Below are 25,878 nucleotides of genomic sequence, written 5' to 3'. Positions count from 1 at the left end.
TGTGTGTGTGTGTGTGTGTGTGTGTGTGTGTGTGTGTTTGTGTGTGTTTTACTACTTTACAAAAATCACAGCAATACTGTTATCTATGCAATAATAATATGGTTAATGGTAACATTATTTTAAACAAAATAACTTTTAAACACTGCCTATATTAACCAGTCTTTTAAAATAATGCTGCACAAAGAACTTACAATGACAAAAACTGCACCGATCAGGAGAGCTTTATGCTTTACATCCATATTCATCGGGACTGTAACAAAGAAAGAAAGGTATAATTGTTTTGTCAATCATGTAAGCTTAGTTTAGCAAAGGATCACACTATATTACTACACAAACACATATACAAACGAACCAGTTGATGAAGGAGACAATCAGCCTGCCCACACAGGAATGGCCCCTTTTGAAGAGGGGCCTGGAAGTTTTGGAGCACATCGTCTTCCTAGGACCCAGTTCTACATTAAAGTATTCAGCATACACACAGACACACACACAAACACACACATACACACACACACACACACACACACACACACACACACACACACAACCCCAACATCCACCAAACATACACAAGACTAAATTGCAAGGGAGGGGAAAAATCCATCTTAAACATTTTCCGTCTTGCACAGGGCAATTGTGGGGGAGGGAGGTCCAGAGGCCTTGGGGGCAACAGCTATCCCCAAAGCCGATGTCTGTTAATTGTATGAACACTAAGAAAGGGCCTACACTGCCGTAAGCTGACAAACTTGCTAAATCAGAAGTCTGAAAAAAAATCGAAGTGAAACTGTGACTAGATTTTTAATAAATTCAAATTCAAATTTCGAAATCTCTTTATTTTAAAAACGTTACACTGACAAAAAAAAACTATTTCTCTCAAAACTGCTGTAAAGAAAAAAGGGCATTTTGTCAGCTTTTGGCAGAGTAGGCATTGCCCATGTCGCACGCCTTCCATACTCCCTTCGTGTGACGGTGTGGCTTGTTAAATATATAAATTAGAGCCGATGGAACAAAACTTCAGCGTTTTTGTTTCAACTCAGGGTTGAGTGGGCACTGCATTTTCCGTCTTCGACAGGGTAAAGCCGTCCGAACAAGAGTAAAGTCTTTTTCCGCTTACAGATCGCGTAGATTCCCATTTTCTTTATCTGTTTTTGAGAAATGTTTTAAGGGGAGCTTGGAGAATACATTATACCATGTTTCCACTTAGACTGGTTGCCCTTAAGGCAGGTTCTTTTTTATTTTGTTTACGTTAGAGAATAATTCATATGCAAAAAGTTGAAACTAGTTAAAATCTAGTCAAACGTTTTTTATAAACACAAGTATGTAAACATCTGCTTCGATTATTCACAATGTGGCATTCACATTTGAAACAATCTCTCAAATTTCCGAAGAAACTATTCTTTGGTTTACATTTTTCCTTTTTGAGTAGCTATAAGAACAAACAAAAATTTTGCCAGAAAGAAACATTTGGTTTATTACAAGTAAAAGTACACAATTGCTTCAAACAGAAATCTTGGGAGGAATATGGAGGGAAAGATCAACTTTTAAAAAAAAGAAATCAGTATGTTTTTGCTGTAAGAATTTCCTAAAGGCTCACTGACTGGTTCCCAGTATTATCAAAACTTAGACAAGGATGTGTGCTCACTCTGCTTCTATTTATTACATCTCGTAATATATGGACAGTCATCAGAGAGGCAAAAATGTATCTCGACAATGTGGAATCAGACGATCGTCAATTTTTGGGCACGTGGAGTTATTGGTATCATCTGAAAGCTGATTAATTTTCCTTGATTTCAATTAAATAAAAATATGTTTACCTTGAAGAACTCAACAATGTTGCGATTGAATGAAGTAAGGTCGACTGGTTTCAGTGGTGAAATTAGTAAGAAAATGGCCGCCAAAGTTTGGTAACTGCAATAGCTAAAGAGTCTTTGAAAACTGAAAAACGACCTATTTTGAGCATTTAATCCGTGTTTTTCAGTAAAACTCAAATGGAAATGTGTTTTTAAATGGACATAAAAAAGGTTAAAAGCCAAAAAATAATAATTCGATAAAAAATTTCTAAACTGGCGGAAAAATGACTGTTTCTCTGATTTCGTTATTATTTTGACGAGCGCCTGATTTCACCACGCTGCCTCACATGTATATAATTACAATGCCAGTGTAAATGAACTCCTTCTGGTCAATCACCAGAGCATCTTAAATACAAATCCCAACTGCTTGCAAGAACATACAAATAGCCTGAAAGTGTAAAAATTACCAGATGAAAATCAACATTGCCAAAATGGAAGTCTGCAGAAACCCAGACCCACTAAACATTAACATCGACAGGACACAATTCAAAAAGGTAGAGGAATTTAAATACCCGGGGAGCATATTTAAATGAGAACTCATAAACAAATTAGTGCTGTAACTTATTACAACTCACACAAAAACACCTAACAATGGAAATAAGAAAACTTTTCAACAGCAAATTCCTTCCAACACTGACTTACCAACCCAAGGCATTGCAGCTAAACAAGGCACAAAAAAAGAAAGATTATTATTAAATGTAAGATGAAATGCCTCAGTAAATTAATTAATATTAGTAACAGATATCAAGTCAGTTATGGAACACAAAGAACATCAAAGAGTCAAGTGGTTCCGTCCTCTGGTGGGTGAGAATGTTAATATATCAATCATTTGCACGAGCTTACAATTCTGAAGAGTCAGGATACCAGGGCAGAGGCAGAAAACACAAAACCTGAATGGAAGGCCTTACAGTGGTCCTCCAAAAGAACAGTATAATCAACCACAGAAGCCACCCACCTAGACCTTTATGGAAAATAAATAAAAAGGGGAGATGCGTCCCCGTTCCACCTGATGACTCAAAAGGAAGGATAAAGAAAAGTAATATAGAGTAAATTATATGTGTGCATGCCTGAGGATAGGTAGCCCTATCATAAAATGCATTAATCAAACTGAGATACTTGGCAATAATAGTCTAAATCAATTTCATTTTTTTTTAAATGAGTTCCATTCAAAAATGATTGTGGGGCCATTTATCAACCAATATTTACAAGGCTTTGTGTTTACAAAAAAATGTATTTGGAGGATGCTTTTTTTGGTTTTAGTAATCTTGCAGAGTAAAAAAGATTGCATGGGACCATTAATTTTGCTGTTGGCGGAAGCTTTCTACAACTCATTCGTCAAAACAACCTCATCACATTGCATACCAAAATTTAGGTTAACTAGTGAACTATCTTGATCTGAGAAGTGTAGAGTGCAAGAGTTTAACAAAAGAGTAAAGGATAGCAGACTGCGCATTTGTTCCCTATACATGTACTTCATCAGCGAAGCAGAAACACATCACTCTTCGAAATTTCCATTATTGTCATTTACGACAATTTCTACGACTCATTCATAAAATTCATACCTTCACATTGCATTATATCAGAATTAGGTCAACTAGTGTGCTTTTTTGTGCTGTGCAGTGCGCATGAGTACAACGACACAGTAAATGAAGGGAGGCTTCTTCAATACATGTACCCTTTTGCGCAAAGCTAAGTCATTTTGTGAAGTTTCTAGTTCTACTTGACCATGAATTTCCTTTAAAAACGTTTGAATGAAACTGTTTAAGAGTCTTACATTTTTTTAAACTTTCCTTTCAAAAGAGGCAGTCAAGGGTTTTATGGACAAACAATACAGCTCTCGGATCGATCGGCGGTATTCCTATTTAGTAGAACTTGATCCAGATCTAAGGGAAGTTTTTAAGCCAACTGTCTCCCAAAAAAAATTGTTTCCACCCCCTACCTGACAAAATTAACCAGATCTCACAAATAAATTATTTAAAAATCGATTTGTTCATAAATGATGTTTGTTCCAGAAAATGCAATAAAATTTATTTCCTCAAAATGTGTCATACGGTACCTTCCACCAGGCATACACACATATGTTCACAAATTTTTCTTATTCTAAAATGTGTTTTAAAAACGTTTTTTTAACATACAAGACCGGAGTATAGAGTAACAGTTAGGCTCTTCATCATCACTTGGGGAACAGATTTGTCCAAATCCTGAGTTTGGCAAATCTTTCTTTATCTGTCTGTTGGGATTATATTGTAACAAAATCTAATCCCTTGTGGTTGGCTCTGGGTAGCAATATTGAGGCAGCCTGTGTTCTAAATGCATAGTATAATAATAATATTGATCTGAGTGTAAAATACTTACAATTAAAAGTATACTTACAAGTTATTCCAAAAGTGTCAGCTTTAGTACAACAGTCTTTGAATGCTCCATCCCATATCTTGCTAATGTTGCCCACCGTTGTGTTGTCTTTCACATTTGTCACCTTAGAAGAAAAGGACACATACATGTATTGCAAATGTAGAATTAAGAATGACATAACGCGTAATGTTTTTTTGTAGTTTTATTAAAGGTTTTACGGCGCTCGCAACTGCATGAGGTCATATGAGCGCCAGAAGATTAGAGGTGTTACAAGAGAGTAACAAACATAAAAAAGAAGAAGGGGAGATAAGGACGATAGATGTTTGATAGGAAAGAAGAAGCAAACCACACCAGAGCACCCGCAAAACACCCACAGTGTTTTTGTAAAAGAGACAGTTCTTATTGTAGAAGTAAGAATAATGTAACACATAATGTTATAGTAAAAGATACATAGGCCTATTACTTATTATTGCAGAAGAAACAAAAAGATACACATCTGTAAATGTTAAAGTAAAAAAAAGTCACATATCCGTTACTGTAAATGTTAGAAAAAGACACGTGTCTGTCATAGTATAAGTAAGAAAAGACACTCATCTGTGTTGATGTAAAAGCAAGAAAAAGACACAAACTGTTGGCAAGCTGTTAAAATAGACTAAGCCAATATAGCAAATTTTTTGTAGACGGGAGAAACAAACTTTCATTCTTTCAAAAACTGTACCTATTTTATGTATCTTTTCCTGCTTTTTCTCAATATTTAGAATTTGAATTTTGAGCACTTGCAACCAATACTACAGATTGAGGACCTGCAACAAAAGAAATATTCAAAATGTTGTGCTTAATACATTGGAACTCGGATTCAACGAAGTCATCAAGCCCGCTCTTCAATTTCGTTGAATCCAGGTGTTCGTTATAGCAAAAATGAGGTTTTGGTGTAGATAATTACATGTATTAAGCAAGTAATATATTCAACTTTCTCAACTAAAAGTATTTTGGTTTCAAATGAGAAGCAGTTTCGGTCGTTTCTTTGCTGCCGAAGAAATGCTGGAAAATTCCCGGAAAATACACTGAACTCTACCAAGCACACACTGTGCAAAAGGGTCAATTCGTTCAAATGCACGCCTGGGTAATCTATCATCTTGATAACGTATTGTTTGCTGAATAAGAACTTATGTTTCTGTGTTGAGCCTAGCATAGGGCAACATTTAATTCCACAGTCCAGCACGCAATTTATTTACATAAATTTACGTCAAGCTTCTCACAAATCCAGAAGAACAGAAAGAACGCTGGAAGGAGCATTTCAAAGAGCTACTGAACAGACGAAGGCCAGAAAAACAGTTTGACATTCCACCAGCAGAGATTGATCTGAGGGTGAGTGAAGAAAGGCCTAGTTTAGAGGAGATCAAGGAGGCGATAAGACACCAGAAAGCAGGCAAGGAAGCCGGCCCAGATGGAATTCCCCCAGAAGTTCTCAAGGCGGATATCGACACTGCGACAGGGATTCTTCATGGAATTATTGGCAAGATATAGGACAGCGAAGAAATTCAACTGGATTGGAGAGAAGAATCATGCTCCTTTCCATTCCGAGGAAGATTTTAAGTCGTATTGTATTGGAAAGACGGGAGGAAGCCGTGGATGCAAAACTAAGAGAGGTGCAGGTAGGATTTCGTAAAAAGAGATGTACAGATCAGATTGCAACTTTGAGGATAATAGTGGAGCAGTCCACAGAGTGGAACTCTTCCCTGTACGTTAACTATGTTGACTACGAGAAAGCTTTTGACAGCCTAGATAAGGACTCAATATGGAAGCTCATGCGCCACTACGAAATACCTGACAAGTACGTGAGATTGGTCAAGAAGATGCATGAGGGAATGAGTTACAGTGTCTTACTTGAAGGGCAACAGACACACTCGTTTGAAGTGAATACAGGAGTGAGACAGGATGATGGATGCCTGCTATCACCTTTTCTCTTTATATTAGCAGCGGATTGGATAGTGAGACAGACAACATCGGGACAACGCGGTGGCATACAGTGGACCCTTTCCAGTCAGTTGGAAGACTTGGACTTTGCCGACGACTTGGCACTTCTTTCTCACAGTTGAGCCCAGATGCAACAGAAAACAGATCGCCTCAGGACCTTCTCCCGTAGTGTGGACTCCATATTCACATGGATAAAAGAAAGTTCTACGAATGAATGCAGCCGACATTCCTATCACACTGAAAGGGGCACCATTGGCGGATATTGAGTTCTTCAGAATCCAAAAGGCAAGAGCAGCATTCATCATTCTCAGGAATATATGGATGTCTAAGGAACTGGGATTGTTCACCAAGCTGAGGATCTTCAAAACAAACGTGAAGACTGTTCTACTGTATGGTTCAGAGACATGGAGGCTCACAGCATCAGCAGCAAGGAAACTGCAGTTTCGTAAATGGATGCCTACGAAAGATAGTAGGAATCAAGTGGTACGTTCGAGTCACTAATGCTCAACTGAGAGAAAGAACAAGCCAAAGGCCAATAAAGGAAGACATACGGGTAAAGAAATGAAAATGGATTGGAGACCCCCGACAAGCATTATCAGGCAGTCTTTAACATGGAACCCACAAGGAAAACGTAAGAAGGGAAGACCAAAGATGACTTGGAGGCGAGCGGTAGATGCGGAAATCGAAAAAGGGGGGACATCATGGAAACTGAAAAGGATGCTCAGGACAGGCTTCGCTGGAGTAATGCTTTTGATGGCCTGTGCTCCACTGAGAGTTTAAAAGGGCGAGAGAGGAGAGATGTCAAGATAAGCTTATCATTGTAATACATGCATTGATCAGTAGTCGGTGTGTCTCATCTGTATAGAAGATCTCTCCTGACATATCATGCCCCTTCCGTTTGTAAGGAAAGAACACACATCTGTTATTGTCGGAGAAAGGGAAGAATACACATCCGTTATTTTAGGAGTAAGGAATATTGTAGGAGGAAGGAAAGAAAACACATGTTATTCTCCAAGTAAGGAAAGGATACACATCCGTTAGCCTAGCAGTTAGGAGCTCAGACTCGCAACCATAAGGTAGTGGGCTCGAATCCCATCAGGGACCCCCGACGTTGTGTCCTTGAGAAAGGCACTTTATCCTTATATTCTTCGCTTCAATAAGGTGGGAATGGGTACAAAATATGTACCCAGCTATACACAGTGAAAAATCTTTTCGGTTTGTTAGTGTTTGAGCCCTTAGTCAGCTGCTTGCACTGTATGACTGAATGCTGCCCAGAAAGCTGAGAATGTTTCTAAGCGTTCTTTGGTCTGCTGGAGTAATAATATAATAATATAGTATAAAGCGCATCAAGCTTGCTGTAGAGCAGGGTTATGCACTTTACAAATTCATGCTATATAATATTATTATTATCATTATTATTGATGATTGGTATTATTATTAATTTGTTATTATTATTATTATTATTATTATTATTATTATTATTATTATTATTATTATTATTATTATTATTATTATTATTATTATTATTATCAAGGAAAGGACACACATCTGTTATTGTAGTAGTGGGCCTAAGGAAAGGGCATTGGGATTGTAAAAGACACGTCATTCTTATTTTAGAAGACAAAAAAGGATGCACTCCTGGTTTTGCAGAAGTAAGAAAGAAATATACTTCTGACATTGTAAAAGTAAGAAACAAAACCCACATATCTTTTTTATTGTAAAATTAACATACAAAAAACATTCATTGTTATTGTAACAGGCATGTACTATCTTTGTAAAAATAAGAAAAAGATATATATTAATATATACCTAGCAGGAAAAAGACACACATCTTTTACTGTAAAAAACACATGATTGTTAATACATGATTGCCTTACTGGAAATTTGACGTCCCCTGTACAGCCACATACACACTGGCATGGGCAGAGAGGTCCCCACATTTCGTAGATAAGATTCTCATCGTTATCATAAACTCCGAAGTGAGGTTTGCAGCATGAGTTCCTGGGGGAGGTAGAATGATTTACAATTAAACAGAGAAGGGAATTTATAAGGAAGGGCAAAAGTTGGAAATGGGGGAGGGTGGAGGGAGGGAGAGAGAGAGAGAGAGAGAGAGAGAGAGAGAGAGAGAGAGAGAGAGAGAGAATTTAGACGGGTGTTGGTGTTGGTGTTTTGGGGGGAGTGGGGTATCTGGTAAAATGGGGGAATTCATTAACTGTGGAGAATAGTGGGAACGGTAAAAAAAAAGGGGGGAGAGGTGACATGGGGGGAAAGGGGAAGGAGGAGGGGGAGGAAGAAAAATTTGGGAAGGAAGGATAGGAGGGAGGAGGGGAAAGTGGGATAAAATAAAAATTCAGGGCAAACTCAACCTAAACGAAACCAAAACAAGCATGATGTAACTTTTTACACAACAACTTTTAACAAAGAGACGAATAGGTAAGTATAGGTATGTGAAAGGCCCCACCGGTAAGTCTTATTTTTGTTTTGGCCTTCTGTCATTTCTGCCTTTATTTCTATCTATCTCCTGGCACTGCATAAATATTATTTTGTTGATGTGTTCCTTTTAATCAACTAAAACAATGAAACAAATAGGTCATTATGAACGTGGAGGAAAGAATAAAATATGAGTAAAGAAGAAAGGAAAAAGAGAGTTTGTCTTGTAAATTTGTTTCAATACAGATGTAAAGTACATTCTGACTGTGGCTGTTGCAAGCCACTGAAGTCTTAAATTACTACTTCCACAGGAAAAAGTGTGCAAGTGTCAGTGTGCCAGAAAATGGCTACATACATGTTCCATATTAAAGTCGTATCTCCAAATTTCCACTTTGAAGACTTGCTCTTAATATGTTTCAAGAAGGTTTCCAAGCAATATTTCAACACAAAACTGAAACATGACCTAATTTTGGACTTGCACGCCTCAGAATACGACTATTATCTTTTAATTACTACATCCAATTATGTACAAGATGCCCAGCACAGGTCGGGTAGCTATTTTATTTAACACTATGGAACTCAGATTCAATTCGCACTCGAATTCAGTGAAAATTCTGATTCAACGAAAAGAGACAGATTTCCCGTTTTCTATTAACTAGAATAAATAAAAAATAATTTAGATTTAACAAACATATTAATTGGCGAATTCTGGCTTAACGAAGTTACTTTCAAGGTGAACAGCTCTCGCTGATATGGCTTGGCACATTTTTTCCCGCAACGAACTTTGTCTACTCTATTCCAAGAGACCATCATCAATCGTACATCAATCATCAATGCCTTTCACCCCTGGCAGGGTATAGGCCACATACAAGCTCCTTCCATTTTCTCTGTCCTGAGCCATCCTTCCAAGCTCGTTCCAAGTGAGCTTCATTTCTCTCATGTCCCTTTCCACGCATCTCCTCCATGTTTCCCGTGGCCTACCCCTGCCTCGTGCTCCTTGTGGGTTCCACTGCAGTGACTGTCTTATGATGTTTCCGCTGGGCCATCCATCGCCACTTTCTTAGTCCTACTTCTACTTCTATATCCTTTTGTCCTGTCCTTTCCCACAGTTCTTCATTTCTTATTCTGTCCTGCCACTTAATTCTTAGAATACTCCTCATTCATCTGTTGATGAAAGTCTGGACTTTATTCAGTACTGTTTTCGTTGTCTTCCAAGTTTCGCAGCCGTAGAGGAGCACAGACTTGACGTTGGAGTTAAAGAGTCGAATCTTGGTGCGCAGCGAGATGTTGCTTGCTTTCCAGGCTTTTGATAATTGCTTGAAGGCTGACCTTGCCTTGGCAGTTCTTGCTTTAACGTCTGCCTCGGTTCCACCTTTACCATCGATGACACTTCCAATGTAGGTAAAGGAGTCCACTTCTTCCAGGGGAGTGTCTTCCACTGTCATAGCAGGGCTTGAAACTTTTCCTAGCTTCACTACTTTTGACCTGCCTGGATGTATACGTAGGCCAACACTCCTTGATAGCCTGTTGAGTTTTTGCATCTGAGGATGTGTGTGAGAGAGCAGCGCAAGGTCATCGGCGAAGTCTAAGTCGTCCAGCTGTTGCCAAGGGATCCATTGTATTCCATTACGTTTGCCTCTGGTGGCTTCTTTCATGACCCAGTCAATTGCCAGTATGAAGAGGAAAGGTGAAAGCAAGCATCCTTGTCACACTCCTGTCTGTACCTGGAATGGTTCTGAGAGTTGTCCTTCGTGGAAGACTTGGCAGTTTGTTCCATCATAGGTGGCCTTCACAAGCTTGACGATTTTCTCAGGTATTCCAAAATGCCGCATGAGTTTCCACAGAGTTTCCCTGTTCACGCTGTCAAATGCCTTTTCATAGTCAATGAAGTTGACCACGAGTGGAGAGTTTCATTCAAGCGATTGCTCAACAATGATACGCAGAGTAGCGATCTGGTCCACACATGATCGGTTTTTGCGAAATCCTGCCTGGTTTCCTCGAAGCTTCTCATCTGTTGCCAGCTTGATTCTCTCCAGGAGTATCCTGTTGAAGACTTTCCCAGGTATGGACAGGAGTGTAATGCCTCTGTAGTTGTTACAATTGCTGAGATCTCCTTTCTTTGGCAGCTTGATTAGGCGTCCTTCCTTCCAGTCTGATGGTATTTCCTCCTTTTGCCAAACCTTTTCAAACAGAGCATAGAGAATTTCCACATATGGTCGGGACCAGCTGCCTTGTGGGACTTCAGTGTTTTTATAGCGGCTGCAATTTCCTCTCTTGAAGGTGGTTCCGTAACTATTGGGAGGTCATTTCTGGCTGGAAGAATTTCTGGTTGGTTTTCTGGAGGTTCAATAGTTGATCAAAGTGTTCTCTCCATCGGTTAAGTTGCCCCTCTGGGTTGAAGATAGTCTTTCCCTCTTTGTCTTTCACTGGTAGAGTGGGCTTGCTGAACCTACCTGAAAGAGTTCTTGTAGTCTGGTGTACAATCCGTAAGTGCCCGCCTGTTGCTGCTTTCTCAGCCTTTTCGGCCAGGCCATTCAGGTAGGTATTCTTGTCCTTCTTGATGGAATTCTTTACCTCCCGGTTTACTTCGGTGTACTCTTGTTGGGCAGCGAGTTTCTCAGTTCGGGTACGGCTGTTGTTGACTTGGGCCTTCAGCTCTTTTCTTCTTTTGACTTTGTCTAGAGAGTCTTGTGAAATCCATTCATTCCTGGTGTTGTCTTTGGGTCCTAGCGTGCTCTGGCAAGTTGCATTTACTGCCTCTCTTATCTTATCCCAGTGTTCGTTGACTTCACATTCATCCAGATCTTGAAGGGCTTGAAATCTGTTCTTCAGTTCCAACTTGAACTCATTCTTCTTTACATGGTCTTTCAGAAGGCTCACTTCATACTTTAGACGATTTCCAGCTGTGACTTGTGCATATTTTCTCAGTTTTAGTTTCATCTTTCCAAGGATCAAATGGTGGTCTGATGCGACGTCTGCTCCTCGTAAGACTCGGACGTCCTCCAGTGAGCGTCTAAACTTTCGGTAGATGCAAAAGTGGTCAATCTGGTTTTCCGTTGTTCCGTCCCGGGAGACCCAAGTGGCCTTGTGAATCCTTTTATGTGGGAAGATTGTACCTCCAATGACCAAGTTGTTGAATGTACACAAATTTTGGAACCTTTCTCCGTTATCATTTGCCTCTCCTAATCCGTGTCTGCCCATGATTTCCTCGTTGTGACTATTGTCCGAACCTACCTTTGCATTTAGATCTCCCATGACAATGTTGATGTCTTTACCTGGAAGTTTGTCGATGATGTTCTGCAGGCGGTTGTAGAAGTCATCTTTATTCTCCACTTCTGCATCATTGGTTGGAGCATACACTTGTATGATGTTCATGTTAATGACCTTCTTCCTACCATCTCTTACCTTAAGTTCTTTCTTAGTTCCAAATGAGGCCATGATGATCCTTGGACCATGTGCTTCCCAGCCCCTGAATATCTTTTGAGCTGTTTTTGATATGATCATCCCTACTCCTTCACTGTGTGGTCCATCACTGTCATTTCCTGAATAAATAAAAAGCCCCCCCCCTCTTTCATTCGCTTCTGTCCAGACTGGTTTAAGTGGGTCTCGCTGATTCCCAGTATGTGTATTTGGTATCGGTGCATTTCTTGGAGAACTTGCGCAGTTTTTCCAGCCTCATAAAGGATCCTAACGTTCCACGAGCCGATCCGAAGAGACTTGGACTTGGATGATGGTGGAGACTTCTGCCCAGCAGCTTCCTTTCGGCTTTCACCGCCTTGCATCATAAACTCTCCATTTGGAGAAGATCCACGATCAGCCAAGCAGAGATAATGGTTTTTGCTTGTATGTGTTTCTGTAACAGGTTCTTTTTACGAGAGAGGTTGTTAGCCTCATGACTCAACCCCCGACCTGGAGGCAGGATGACTCTGTTTCAGGAGTCACTACCTGGTTCGCCATTTAGTCGCCTCGTACGACACGCTAGCACCACGTCAGTCCTATTCTTCTCAATGCCGAGACTGCACGGCTAAATCGTACATGCATAGTGGATTATTACTTGCTTAGCTGTGGCTAGCCTGTGGTTTATATCAGTATCTTATGCGACCAATCAGAAGCCTTCTTTCACATCAACAAGTGTGTTGTTGACCAACGCGTTAGACATGAGGTGTTATTCCTCAGTAGAATGCAATTCAACGAAATTATAAAAATAATTTGGTGACCAGGCCCTGAGCATGAGTTCAGAGAGGTTACAAAAGGGGAGGGGGAGGGAGGCGTAGGCGCAAGTGTTTCAGTCCCAGAAAGTTGGCTTTTCAAGAGCCAGATCTGAAATAGACATTAGAGGCCCTCTGAGTAGATAAATGAGTCAAAATTTAAAAATTGAGGATGTTTTACAACCCCTATTGATACAAATGTTAATGATCTAAGAGGCAGGCTGCTTTAACCCTGTCCGTCAGGGCCAACCTGAGCTATAAGGGGTACAATTTCCTCAAGAAAAATACTCGTAAACATAGATATAATATATCGAAACTTAAATCTCTTCCGTGTGATACTGCAAAGCATCTAGCCACTACACCACTGACGCCTATGAAAGTTGGGTGGCTAACCATGGAAAGCGACGGCTGTCTCAGATTTGGCTCTTGAAGACAAGGATTGTAGCCTATCATCCCCAGATGTCAGTATTTACTTACATCATACCCACAGTGCCTAGCTGGTTTCCTTCTCTGTCTTTGATGTACACGGGGTATTTACAGCAGCCCTCAGCACACCAACAACAGCCTCGACAGCACAAAAACGGACGCTCAATGCGGAGAACTTCCTGAAAAAATTGTTTTTAAAAAATATATATCAAACTTGACCAACACAAATATAAAAGTTTTGAGGTGTGTAGACCTTCTCACAATAATTTTATTTTAAAACCCAAACAATTCATTGTTAAGCTCAAAGGGTAACCAGTTTACAATTCTGGAACACTGGTCATTCAGATCACCTGTCCTGATTGCCAATTTGCACCGTAAGGTGATTTTCTCTTTTAATTAAGAAAATAAAAAACTTTGTAAAAGTTTTTAGAATCTAGTTTTTAAAAAATATTTTAAAAAAGTAAACACCTTTTTTCACTCTGTATTTTTAAAAAAACAGTACTATAGATGTTATTTTTTAAAAACAACCTAACGCAAACTACCATTTTACCCATCGAGATATGAAATTGAAGGCATGGTACAAATTTTATTCTACTTTTTTACACTAAATTACTTCCGGTACAAAGAATAAGAAATGTTTAAAAATAAAATGTTATTTCAACTTCTTGAACAGTATAAAGGATGAACTATGTCTAGAAATCTATATAATAAATAGTAAAAAGCATTGTTTGTACTTGTGTAACGCATGTATGATATTTGTTATACATGTACAAACAATGCTTTTTATTATTTATTGCTCCTTCTTACAGTTATTGCTATCTTTGTCTTTCTTCAAGATTAACCAACAGCTATAGCTGCATTGTCCTTTTAATACGGTAAAATTCCATTGCTACCAAATATTTTGTCACCATGTCTGAACAACAAAAGATATCATAACATTGTTACTACACAGGCTTTATCATCCATCCCCTTGCTTTCTTCTCAGAGAGTCTGATTTGCTTTGTTGTAATGATAAGTTACCTCATTTTTGCCTATATAATAAAGACTGTGGGGCGCAGTGGATTGGGGCACAGTAGCAATGCTTGTATTGATGTTACCGAGGTACAGTGGCTCTCAAGGGGAAACCGAGACAGTGATTAATTGAAATGAGAAAGGCTAATGGAAACCCCTCTCCATCGCAACTTTGGCACCCTAGCATCTAGGCAATGGACGCCTTATGTTCAAACACAACAGTGCGTTACGTAGCGTTTCTTTAAATACCATACTAAGTTTCTACTGATCCATTTTGCCGCTATGCATGGTTTACTGGGCCCCAGATCCGCCATGTTGGAAATCTGTGGGCAACAATGGTTCGAGCTTTTCTTAATTGTTCTTTCCACCCGTAGAATATTTCCTTTTAATAATTGTCTTAGAACAATTAAGCCATGAATGCGAACACGTTCGGAATATCATCTATTCTTTAATACACACAGTAAACCATAATCTATTTTTTTTTATACCATACTTGGAGCTGTTTTAGCATTGCACTTCCGGTAAAATATATCCTTATATCTCACACGTGAAATATAGGCTGGCTAAGCTGATATCTCACACGTGAAATATAAAAATGTGCATAAATTATTCCGCGCTCTAGATCTATATATATTCGTCTTCTACTTCTATCCCTCTGTGTAGGCTAAGTAAAGTAGCCTAGATCTAGATCTAGATCTAGATCTAAAACGCGCTCTTTGCCTATAAATCAACATGGCATCAAGAAAGACTAGAATTGTGAGGGAACATTTTGAGAAGGATAATCCTTCACAGGTTAAGTGTTTATTTGGCAAGAAAACATTTACATTCCCAGGTTGATGTGTTGATTTTGGGTGCCTGGTGTGATGAAGCCCACGTGGGACGCTCAATAAGTTATAAACGATCCGGAAACGACAAATGCAGTTTTTGGGACACCTGAATAGACATAAGGGTCTTAAACATCTAGCTCTCACTGGCAAAATTAAGGGCAAACGAGGCAGGGGTAGGCCCAGAACAACATACTTAGGGAACCTAAACAAATGAGTAACAGGGAACGATCAGGGAAACGTAGCTTTTTTTAGAGCATCCGAGCAAAGGAATTAATGGAAAACCATGATCGCCGATGTCTGTCGCAGATCTGGCACTGGATGATGATGATGGTGTGTGTTTTGGTAAAGAACTTATTTTTTATCAATCAAGTTCAAATAGGCCTATTAGGTATCGGTATCGGAATCGAATCGATTCCTTGAAAAAGTATCGGGTATCGCATCGATTCTCAAATAGGGAAATAGTGGTATCGTCCCAGCACTAAATAGAACTAGTAAATAGCGCCACACAGATCTAGAATCTAGATCTAGGCCTATATCAGCCTGAATAAATGAAATGTTCTTGAAAGACAAATTGAAAGAGATACAATGTTTTGAAATTTGATAGTCAGTTTATCAAATAATTTTTTAAAAACCACTGTCTAGGTCACTTGCATTGCCTTTTGAATTTTTGTTTACATTAACTCTATCACTACATATACTAAATGATCATCTATATAAATCAAAGAAGATTAAACTTTAAAACAATATGTAATTGATAAATATGATATTAGTCAATATACGAGTATAACACTCTTGCATAATTAATTTTTTGAAAATAATAAAAGTTACTTCCCTTGTTATTCTGATATTCTTACCTCCTCTTATAAAATCCAGAATATTGGAAATCGACAGACAAAAACTAGATCTAACTACATATTTAGAATCAGCACGTCAGTACCCAAGTAACTTGACAACTTTTGTTATTAAAAATGCTTTTTTTTTATCTTTGACCAATTTAAAGCAATGCGTTAGTTCTAATATCTAGATCTAGATCTAGATCTAGAGAATAACTCTTTGCCTTTGGTTTGTTTTAGTTACGAAGTTTGAAATCAAAATCAAAGTCATCTCTATTCTAACAAAAACATGTCATAATAATGCAGTTTCTTTCAACTTTTGAATGGTACATTTTCTGATTACTTTGCTTATATTTACGTTATTATAGTTTCGTTTGGGGTTTGTTTACTTGTAAAGTAAAGGTAAACAATCCAGATTTTTCCCAATTCTCAATCTGACCCTGACTTCGACGGCATGAAAATGTTGTTTTCATGTGAGACTCTAGAATGCATCCTCTTGTCCATTTGACGGGTCATTTGAACTTTGTTGATACGGACGTATTTCGCCAATTGATATCAGTATGGTATAAAAAATTTATTATACTCGTTGTGGTGTTAGACCATGATTTATCCTACTTGTGAAATTGCCAGTTGTAATCACTCGTTGAAACTCGTGATTACAACTTGGCAATTTCACTCGTAGGATAAATCGTGATCTAACACCACAACTCATGTATTAAATTATTTTTATCCTCTGTACCCTGATCTCCCTACAGTTTTATTTATGACTTCAGTTTCATAATCCTAACATAAGTTTTCTGATTTTTAATTAGACGATAAGAAATACCAGTAAAAGAAATTAACATGTTCACATCTATCTTTATTTGACACCTCTTCAAAACCTCTTCAGAATAGTTTTAAAATACCTCAGAATACTGCACACTGTGCAATTTAGGAATCGGAGAGTACGGTCTCAAAGATTTAACCAACTGTGCCTTTAATTCTTAACAATAGTATAGGGCATTTTTAACAAACTTAGTACCAAAACTACAGGTATAGGTCTACAAAAAAAATCTTCCATTAAGTTTTGTTGTTGTTGCTTTTGTTGTTGTTGTTGTTGTTGTTGTTGTTGTTGTTGTTGCTTTCATTCTTGTTGTTGTTGATTTTTTTGTTTGGCTTTCCTATAGGCCTATATACGATGAAGCTTTTTTTTTCAAATCATTGAAAAAAGAATTCGCTCAAAAGCTATGCAAAAGGGAAGCAAAAAGTAATAAAGTATAATTCTCCCCCCCCCCCCCCTTTCCCCCCTGTGTGTGTGTGAGTGTGTGTGTGTGTGTGTATGTGTGTGTGTGTGTGTGTGTGTGTGTGTGTGTGTGTGTGTGTGTGTGTGTGTGTGTGTGTGTGTGTGTGTGTGTGTGCATAAATATATATTGCATGAGAAGAAAGGAAGTAGTAAGAAAAGTTTTGAAAATGGGTAATCAAAATAATGTAAAGCGCAATGAGCTACGTCTTTTGGAAATGCTCTTTATTATTATTATTATTATTATTATTATTATTATTATTATTATTATTATTATTATTATTATTATTATTTATTATTATTATTGTATTATTTCACCTGCTGGAAATTGTCTGTTATGTGAATGGTGAAACCTCTATCGGATCCACAAAATAACCTGTGGCATGTGCCTGATTCTGAGGAAAAAGACAAAAGATGTTTTATATAATTCTGATAATAAAATAAAAGTTTGAAGTAAGAATTTACTCAGTAAACAAAATATAAGTCTAAAATAAATTGAACAGATAAAAAAAGCTGTTCTGATTCACCAAATGCATCATAATTATTTTTTAGGCAGCTTTGTGAAATCAGGCGCTCGTCAAATACATGTAACCAAAGTGAAGAAACTGGCATTTTTCTGCAGGTTTGAGAATTTTTATCTAATTTTTGTCTTTTGGCTCCACACTTTTCATGTCCATTAAACACATTTCTGTGTGGATATTACTTTTACGTCTTAAAACAAGTGACCCCCACTCTTTCAATCACCAATACTTCAAATTGTATAGAAGATAAATTATAATCTTTTTTCATTAAAAACAAGACAAATGAACAAGCTTTAAGATGATACAAATTAATCTACAAGCCAAAAATTGACGAGTACCTGATTCCACCGCATCATGACACGTACATTTTGGTCTGCCTGCTACTCCTGCTACAGTCCCAAGGTATAGCGAAGTATCTGACAGTTGTTTTACTGTCTTTTCTGCTTTGCTTCAATTTTTTTAAATCAGTTTGTCACACTGGTCAGGCGAAAATGTTTATGTCAAAATCAGGACAATGACTACATTCTTAAAAAGTAGGTGTCAGATATGTTTTGAAACATTCATAAGGACATATTTGTCTTTGTTTTGTTTTTTGTTGGGTTTTGGGGGTTTTGTTGGGGGGGGGTTTGGTTGTTGTTCTCAAAATTATGAAATGTGCAAGTTACATTGCACTGCCTTCGAATTACTACAATAAGAAAGCTAAACAGGTAGCAATACAAGTGAGGCATCGTGGTGAAATCAGGGGCACGTCAAAATAATGAATTCGAAGATACAGACATTTTTTATGTGTCCTTTTAAAAACATATTTCTGAGTGGACTTTACTGAAAAACGTTGAACAAAGGCAACATATTTGTAGTTTCCAAGGACACTCAAGCTTTAGGAGGCACCAAACTTTTTCGGACATTTTCTCGCTGATTTTACGTTTGAAAGGACTTCCTTTTCCTTCATATTCAAATATTTTGACTTCTATTTAAAAAATTGTTATCAAATGCAAGAAAGAAGAACAATCTATAAGATGATACCAGTGACTCTAAATGTCAAAAAATATTGCAGAGCGCCTGATTATTTTAGGAGTCTGTCGAAAATGTCATGAAATGAAACTGGACGAGCCAACGTGGGGCGTTTACAAAGAAAAACTTGAGAAGAGACTTGTGCAGTTGCCAGGACATATGAATGGACATAAATACCTTGTCTTCACGGGAAAATAGAAGGGAAAAGATGTAAAGGTCAACCAGAGAGAGAGAGAGAGAGAGAGAGAGAGAGAGAGAGAGAGAGAGAGAGAGAGGGGGGGAGAGAGAGAGAGAGAGAGAGAGAGAGAGAGAGAGAGGGAGAGAGAGAAGTGAGCTTGAGAAAAAGAGAGGGAGAAGACACAGAGAAAGGGGAGCAAGATATAGACAGGGGGGAGAGGGAGAGAGATGCAAGAAAGAGAGAAAGAGGGGGAAGGGAGAAGGGACAGGAGTGAGAAAGTGTGTGTGTGTGTGTGTTAGGGCTGGATTCTGCTCGGTTAATCGAAGTCTTGCAAAGCAGCGGACGTCTTATGCTAGAGGCTTGCGAGCAGGCTTGTGATTTGATTTGCCTCCCACTTGCTACCGGAGGGAACTTACGGTGAGTTGTGACTCGCGGACAGTCCTGTTGTACTGTGTCGTGACGTCGCGAACTCTTGTGGCAGTGGGCTCAGTACATATTACAGAAGATTCTCTGGTTATTTGAGTTGAGAGGCTTGCACCAAAAGTGCAAGATCAGTTGGGTTTTTTTCATAGTTCGGTTGTAAAAAACGAAAAGCTCTATTCAATGCACTTAAAAATTAATATTGGATCGGCTATTCTTATTATGTTAAGGCCTGTTTATTTTTAGTGTGCACGAGCCAAGCGATTCATCGTCGCACGCAAAAGACCTCAGTTCGATTCCCGTATATGGAGAGAAATTTTTACTGAGAACCTCCGTCTTTCTGCTGGGGCGTTGTTCCCTCTCAGCCCAGGTTGGTCCTGACTTTGGGTTGAAGTAGGCCTAGCCCGTCTCCTAAATGTTCTGTATTATGTCACTGTGAGTGCAACACATCTACAAAATAGGTTACATACATACGATACAAAAGCCAATCACAACGACCCCTGGAGTTTTCCATTTTAGGGTAATCTAAGTCAACTTATTCTTATTACTACCAGAAACCTAGGTCTCTGTTACTACAATGCCACACTCCCTCTCACTTATCCATTCGCTTAGCTGATCAACGGCGGGAAGTTGAAAATAACTTCAGCTCTCTACGCCTTGCACCAAAACAAACCCAGCCTCTCCCTTCCTCCACGGTTCAAAGTTCACACAGCGAGCAGTGTTTGCTGTTTGAACACATCGAGGTGTCTTGTCGCCATCGAGCTGTCCTACGCCATCGAGCTGTACCGCGGCGTGCCGCTCGCTCGGTGTATCGAGACAGAAGGAGCCAGTACAAGTCAGCAGGTCAGGTTTCGAGCTTGTCCTGGGGCAAATCTCTAGGCCTAGCGCAAATCAGTACTGTGTGAATGGTGGGGCCTGTGGCTGCGGACGGGACTTGAGGCTTGCGCAGGCCTTCGATTAATCGAGTAAACTACAGCGCCACGCGCGCAGTAACTCTGGGCGAGATCTCTCACTCTCCCCCTCTCTCTTTTTCTGACGTAAGTGGCTTCGCGGATTGAAAGCAGGGTGGGGATGATGAGGGGGCCTGACATGAGTGGCTTCGTGGATTGCTAGTTGCAGTGGACTTGAAGTTTAGACTGGACCAAGGAGGTTACAGTTTGCGCTAGACTCAACTTATCATGCTGGTGATTTGATTTGATGATTTGACCTAGTGATTTGAGGCTTGTGACTTGAACTAGGGGCTTGTGAGCACGAGCGGGTTTGCTACTGGGGTACAGCTCTAGTGTGTGTGTGTGTGTGTGTGTGTGTGTGTGTGTGTGTGTGTGTGTGTGTGTGTGTGTGTGTGTATGTGTGTGTGTGTGTGTGTGTGAGTGAGGGACACAGAGAGAGAGAGAGAGAGGGGGGGTGAAGCGAAACAGAGAAAGCCAACAGGGAGGGGGGAGTGGAAGAGAGGCATACACAGAGACGGGCACAGACAAATATAAGGGAAAAAGAGGTTGCCCTAATGTACATATAATTCTAAAGAATAAACTCACCCTCAAAAGCATAAAAGACTTGCTGATTTAAGCTGTTCATTATACGGTATTTGTTTTTGCATTCCCAGCCTGTCAGCACTGTAAAATGAAACGTTCAGGCACTAAAATATAATGTCATCTAACATTCAGATCAACACAGTGAAATAAAACTTCAGTTACTTCAACATAGCAAACACTCAGGCAGCACTCTGAAATAAAACTACATTACAAATTACAGTTTCTAAATCATACAACTCACCCTCAGATCAACACTGTAAAATGAAACTGTAACAAACAAAACTTCTTAAAAAGCAACACCACTATAACACAAATGGAATATATCTTTTTTATAGAGGTACCAACTCTATACGTTTAGATGCGTACTTATTTTACAAGGGTACTTTAACAATAATCATTACCTTATATACTTTACTTGTTCGTATACAATGTAGTTCATTGATGCTACTAAGGAGTAGGTCTTTACAGTCCATAATATTCTTCAAAAGTCCGCCATAGCCTGTCTCCTTCGACTCCTTCTCCTGATTCACGAACGCTATGTTCATGCATCTGCAGTGTTCTGTGGCTCTCACATACAGACTTCAACATAATTAATTACCACCTTGATAGAAAGCCCTGATTTTTAAATATCCGAAAAAAAACAGCATTTTTATCGATTTGTGTGCGACACCACGGACATTCCTCAGTTAAAATTTCTAACGCACGTCATAAACGGACGTATGGTCTCGAACTGTGCTCACTTTGGTGGCAATATAAGCCGCCGTTTGCGCAAAATCCAGTATCGCATGAACATGCCACAAAGACAAAAGCTGAGAGTCTTTGATCGTGCCAGAGCTATGGCATGGCTGCAGGATGGAGTTTGAGACCGAGAAGTTGCCAGAAGGCTTGCAGTGTAACACTCTGTCATTGTCTGCCTGAGGCAGCGCCATCAAGCCACTGGACCAGTCCAAGAATGCCCGCGTGCAGGTCGACCCAAGAAAACCAATCAGAGTGTTTGCAAGTGGCCCTTAAGTTACGTTGAAGTTTAAGTCCGTATATTTCTCTCAGTACGATGAAATATGTGCATTCCTTTAAATGTCTAAATCCAAAATGCGTGTTTCTCAGGTCTCTACTACGTGTCTTACTCTACGCTCAAAGATTTGGTCATATTGTATCTTTCCATATAGATCTATATGGTTAAGTAGTGATATTCCACTGCAAGTGTCACGTTCTTTTTTATTGCCCTTTTTTCCAAATAGTCACTATGATAGTGTTTTGACTCCATTCCTGTGTTGAAGACTCGTTAGAACCACAGCATACATATGTCTCCACAAGTCTCAATTGTTTTTGTAGTGATGTCTTTTGGTCTTGAAGATTTGTTCTAAGGGCTTTTTTTCAGTGCTTCTTCCACCTCAATACATATCTATTAAAATTTGATTTCCGTGATGCATTTTGCTTCTTCTGCTTTCCTTACAAACCCCACTCAGTGCTTAACCTTGTCTTTTGCGTGTTTCCCAATCCAGAAACGTAGATACTTTTCATGGGTTTCTTTGCATTTCGATTAATCCTTTCTTATAATAATATTTGAAATCCCACCAGGTCTATCTTTTTGTTTCCCCTGAGCTCAACAGTTTGGGGCTTTGTCTGTCAATCCACTAACGATCCATGCTTTACTTTTTGTCGCTCTTCTTTTTCCATGTCCGTTAACGTTTCCTTTGCCGTTGCCATTTTGGTCAGTCTGTTTGGTTTTTCGCCTTTGGTTCGTTTTTAGCTATAAATAATGAGCTACCATCCCTTAAACCATCATTAACATAATCGTTCCCATCCTCAATTACTCCATCACTATTGACACTACAATCGTACAAGTAAAACGTAAAGTTTCCAGCTTCAACTTGAGACCGAAATTCATTGTGGGGAACATTCCAGCTAGAACGTGCATCAGTAATTAACACCTCTGGATGTTTTCCAGTTATTTGATACTTGGACATTTACGTTAGCTTTTGTAAAAAAAAAACGTATGGTCGATGATTCATTCCATTATCTGCCCTGCACGGAAGTCTGTAATCTAATTTTGTCTCTTCACCATTGTAAGCAAGCAAAAGAAATAAGTACATGTACCATTCCTGACCCATGAGGGTTTTATCGAGATCTCCTTCTGTCTGCACGGCGGGTACAGTGAAGTACACGTACCCTTCTTACTCCAAGTGGGCGCCAGCAGACATGGTTGACAACCCGCCTTCTTAATGACCTAGATGCTACCGATAATGGTGTAAACAAATTACAATAGCAATTTAACAAACTGTGAAACATGTAAATACTGTGAGATGGTACACTCTTCAAAATACCTTCAAATAACTCCACAATCTGCTTGCAAATGAGTTGGTCCACCTGGGTCAAATATTCCAGGCCGGTAGGTACTCCCGAGATAGCCCCAGGGTGAGGCATCATTGGAACTGTCAAAACAATGGTTTCAGAGTTTGTTTAAAACATCATAGACAGTGACAAAAGAGTTAATTTACGTTTGAGTAAAGTGTTGAGTTTGAAGAACATGGAGTATGGAGCGAAAAAATAAAGAGACAACAGAAGAAAAGTAAAGAAATACATACTACTTTAATGTACCACAAGGGCCCCTCAATTCCCCAAAAAGAACAAAGCATACAGCTAATGGATGAATTGATAGCCCTTTAATTTACTTTTCATTTCTAAAGTGGCTGTTGCCAGTTCTGATATAACTACAAACTCTTCAAGAGTGTAGGGAAATTTTTTTTTAAGGAAAAAGAGTAAACCCAGGTAGACTGCTGGACAGAAACAAAGAAACACGGGCCATTAATATTCATCACTTTGGGACAGTTATTTCTAGAATGGGCGGGGGAAGATTGGGAGGGGGTTGGGAGGATTTTGAGCAGGTATTGGTATAGGAATCTCTTCCTCCTGCTGCTTCTGCTGCTGCTCCTCCTCTTCATTCCTTCTTCCTCATCCTGCTCCTCCTCGTCCCTTCTTCTTTCCCATCCTCCTCCTCCTCCCCCTCCTCGCCCTTCACGCTCCTTTTCCTTTAGCTCCTCCTTCCCCCTTTCTTCTTATATTATGCTCTTCCTCATCCTTCTCCTCCTCCTGCTCCCCCCCCCCCTTTTTTTCCTCTTTCTCTCCCTTCTTTTCATTCTATTTTAGAGAAAATGGTATAATGAATACAAAAGAGCTAAATATAAAGGTACAAACTGTGAACAACTTACAGTTTTCGCCAGGCTGTTTAGCAACCGCCATCTCTGAAAAACATTTTTTATCTAGGATTATCATTTAACCTACTTTTTTACACGTGACATTGTTTGACAAGACCTCATGAATGCTTTATAGTAATATTATATTCTCTATCTTCAGTTATGTTATAACTAATGCATTCTTCTTGCAAAACGTGCATAATTATTATCTCACTCTCATGATCATGATATACGTATAATATATAATCGCAAGGAGGGGTTTCCCCAAGAAGACAAAGGAAATAACATTTGTTGAAGGGGTACTCTACGCCCATGAACGAAGCCCAAATTCGTCATCATCGTGTTATGCGCGTCGGATAACCAACTCAAAGTGTACATTGTAGTATATATATATATATGACTATATTTTCTGCCTGGACAAATAAACAAAGTTCCAATCACCTCATTCGTGCACGTCAGATTCTGGTGGTTGCCTGTGTGTAGTGAGTGACTGGAACGCAAAATGCAGCCTAGTGCGGAGTTTTAAGGTACATGCATACATTATATGATAAGTAAAGGGATTCGTCTTGTCAAAATCACTTTGTGTCTGTGTGACTGCAAAGTAACAATTTTTCACACCATCGACATGGGAACTAAAAGATGTACAGGAAAAGCATTTATTGTTTATTGCGTAACTATGGGATGTGTACTACAGACATCATGAATTCGGTAGTTCTTTTTGTTTCATAAATCCCTGGGCGATTTTAACTATAACTTAAAAGAACTAGTACATCAACCCGTTCATAGAACGGGGCAAGACAATATTGGCGATAGAAACAGCATAAAGAGAGGACAGTATACATAACAACAAAGGCCAGACTTGAACTGAAAGCTCTTATGTTTTTCCTAAAATGTTTTGCCTCAGCGGTGTTTGGAGTCAGAATATCCTTCAGAATTGTCGGAGGCGCGGGTAAAGGTGGTAAATTCACCAGTCCATTCATTTAGAAATAGACTTGCAAAATCGACAAATTAATGTCATTCTGGAAAGTTCGTGAGGTGGAAGGGGATTGTTCGCGCTCTCATATAGAGCTGGGGGACGCTGTTGTCGACCATGCCTATGATTTTGATCAAGATTTAGATCTATATTGCAAAGGAAGATCTAGAACTGCTTGCCGTTGAATCTGGCAAGATCGGCGTCTGATCCTATCTCGAGGTGGCATTTTCTTAATCTGTCTAGATCTAGAATGTAGTCTATCTAGATATGGAGATCTAGACTTAGATCTAGCCTACCTGACCCAATCTCAAGATGGCATCTTCCCTCACTTCACTCGGCTCTAGATCTATAGTCACATTTTGGTTTAAACTTCGCTCGGCTCTGGTCAAGTTTTGGTTTAAAATTTCTTAATCTGTCTAGATCTAGATATAGACTTAACTCTTCGGAGGGCATCTTCCCTCTCTTCGCCCGGCTCTATAGCCCGGGCAACACAAAATGGACAACTTTTCGACTACCTCATTACACTGAATCTAAGTGGCTAGTCTCTCTGATTTTTTGCATGCACCCCTGAATTCTATCATACCTAAAATGCATTTGCGAAAAAAATAAAGACTCTATATCATCATTAGTAATTAATTGCTCATTAAACTCAACACCGCACACTTTTTATGGCAAGCACGGTACAATGCTAAAACCATAAACAATACAGGGTGTCGTTGCTGGGGCTCAGCCAGAAATTTCAGAGGGGGAGGGGGGGAGGAGGGGAGGAGGGATACAGTTTTTTCAAACCCAAAAGCGGGGGTCAACAGAGTGCTAAATTTGAAGCGCAATTAAGGGTATGACACTGGGCACCCCC

General features: G+C 39.2%; 1 protein-coding gene across 1 annotated transcript in view; it reads right to left on the bottom strand.

The window, feature by feature from the left end:
- LOC101854158 (phospholipid scramblase 1) overlaps nucleotides 1-24,097 on the bottom strand; it is a gene marked incomplete at its 5' end in the record, with an annotated part of 29,305 nt that extends 5,208 nt beyond the window's left edge. Inside the window, 8 exon segments of the mRNA XM_005095686.3 lie at nucleotides 192-250; nucleotides 4,224-4,326; nucleotides 8,057-8,180; nucleotides 13,295-13,422; nucleotides 17,512-17,588; nucleotides 20,859-20,936; nucleotides 23,180-23,287; nucleotides 24,065-24,097. Of these exon segments, the coding sequence (XP_005095743.1) occupies nucleotides 192-250; nucleotides 4,224-4,326; nucleotides 8,057-8,180; nucleotides 13,295-13,422; nucleotides 17,512-17,588; nucleotides 20,859-20,936; nucleotides 23,180-23,287; nucleotides 24,065-24,095 (708 nt within the window).
- Between the last annotated feature and the right edge of the window lie 1,781 nt (nucleotides 24,098-25,878).

The sequence above is a fragment of the Aplysia californica genome, unplaced genomic scaffold (assembly GCF_000002075.1).
Source record: "Aplysia californica isolate F4 #8 unplaced genomic scaffold, AplCal3.0 scaffold00111, whole genome shotgun sequence".
NCBI lineage: Eukaryota > Metazoa > Mollusca > Gastropoda > Aplysiida > Aplysiidae > Aplysia > Aplysia californica.
The sequence above is the reverse complement of the archived record's forward strand: the minus strand, read 5'-3'. Positions and strand labels throughout refer to the sequence as shown.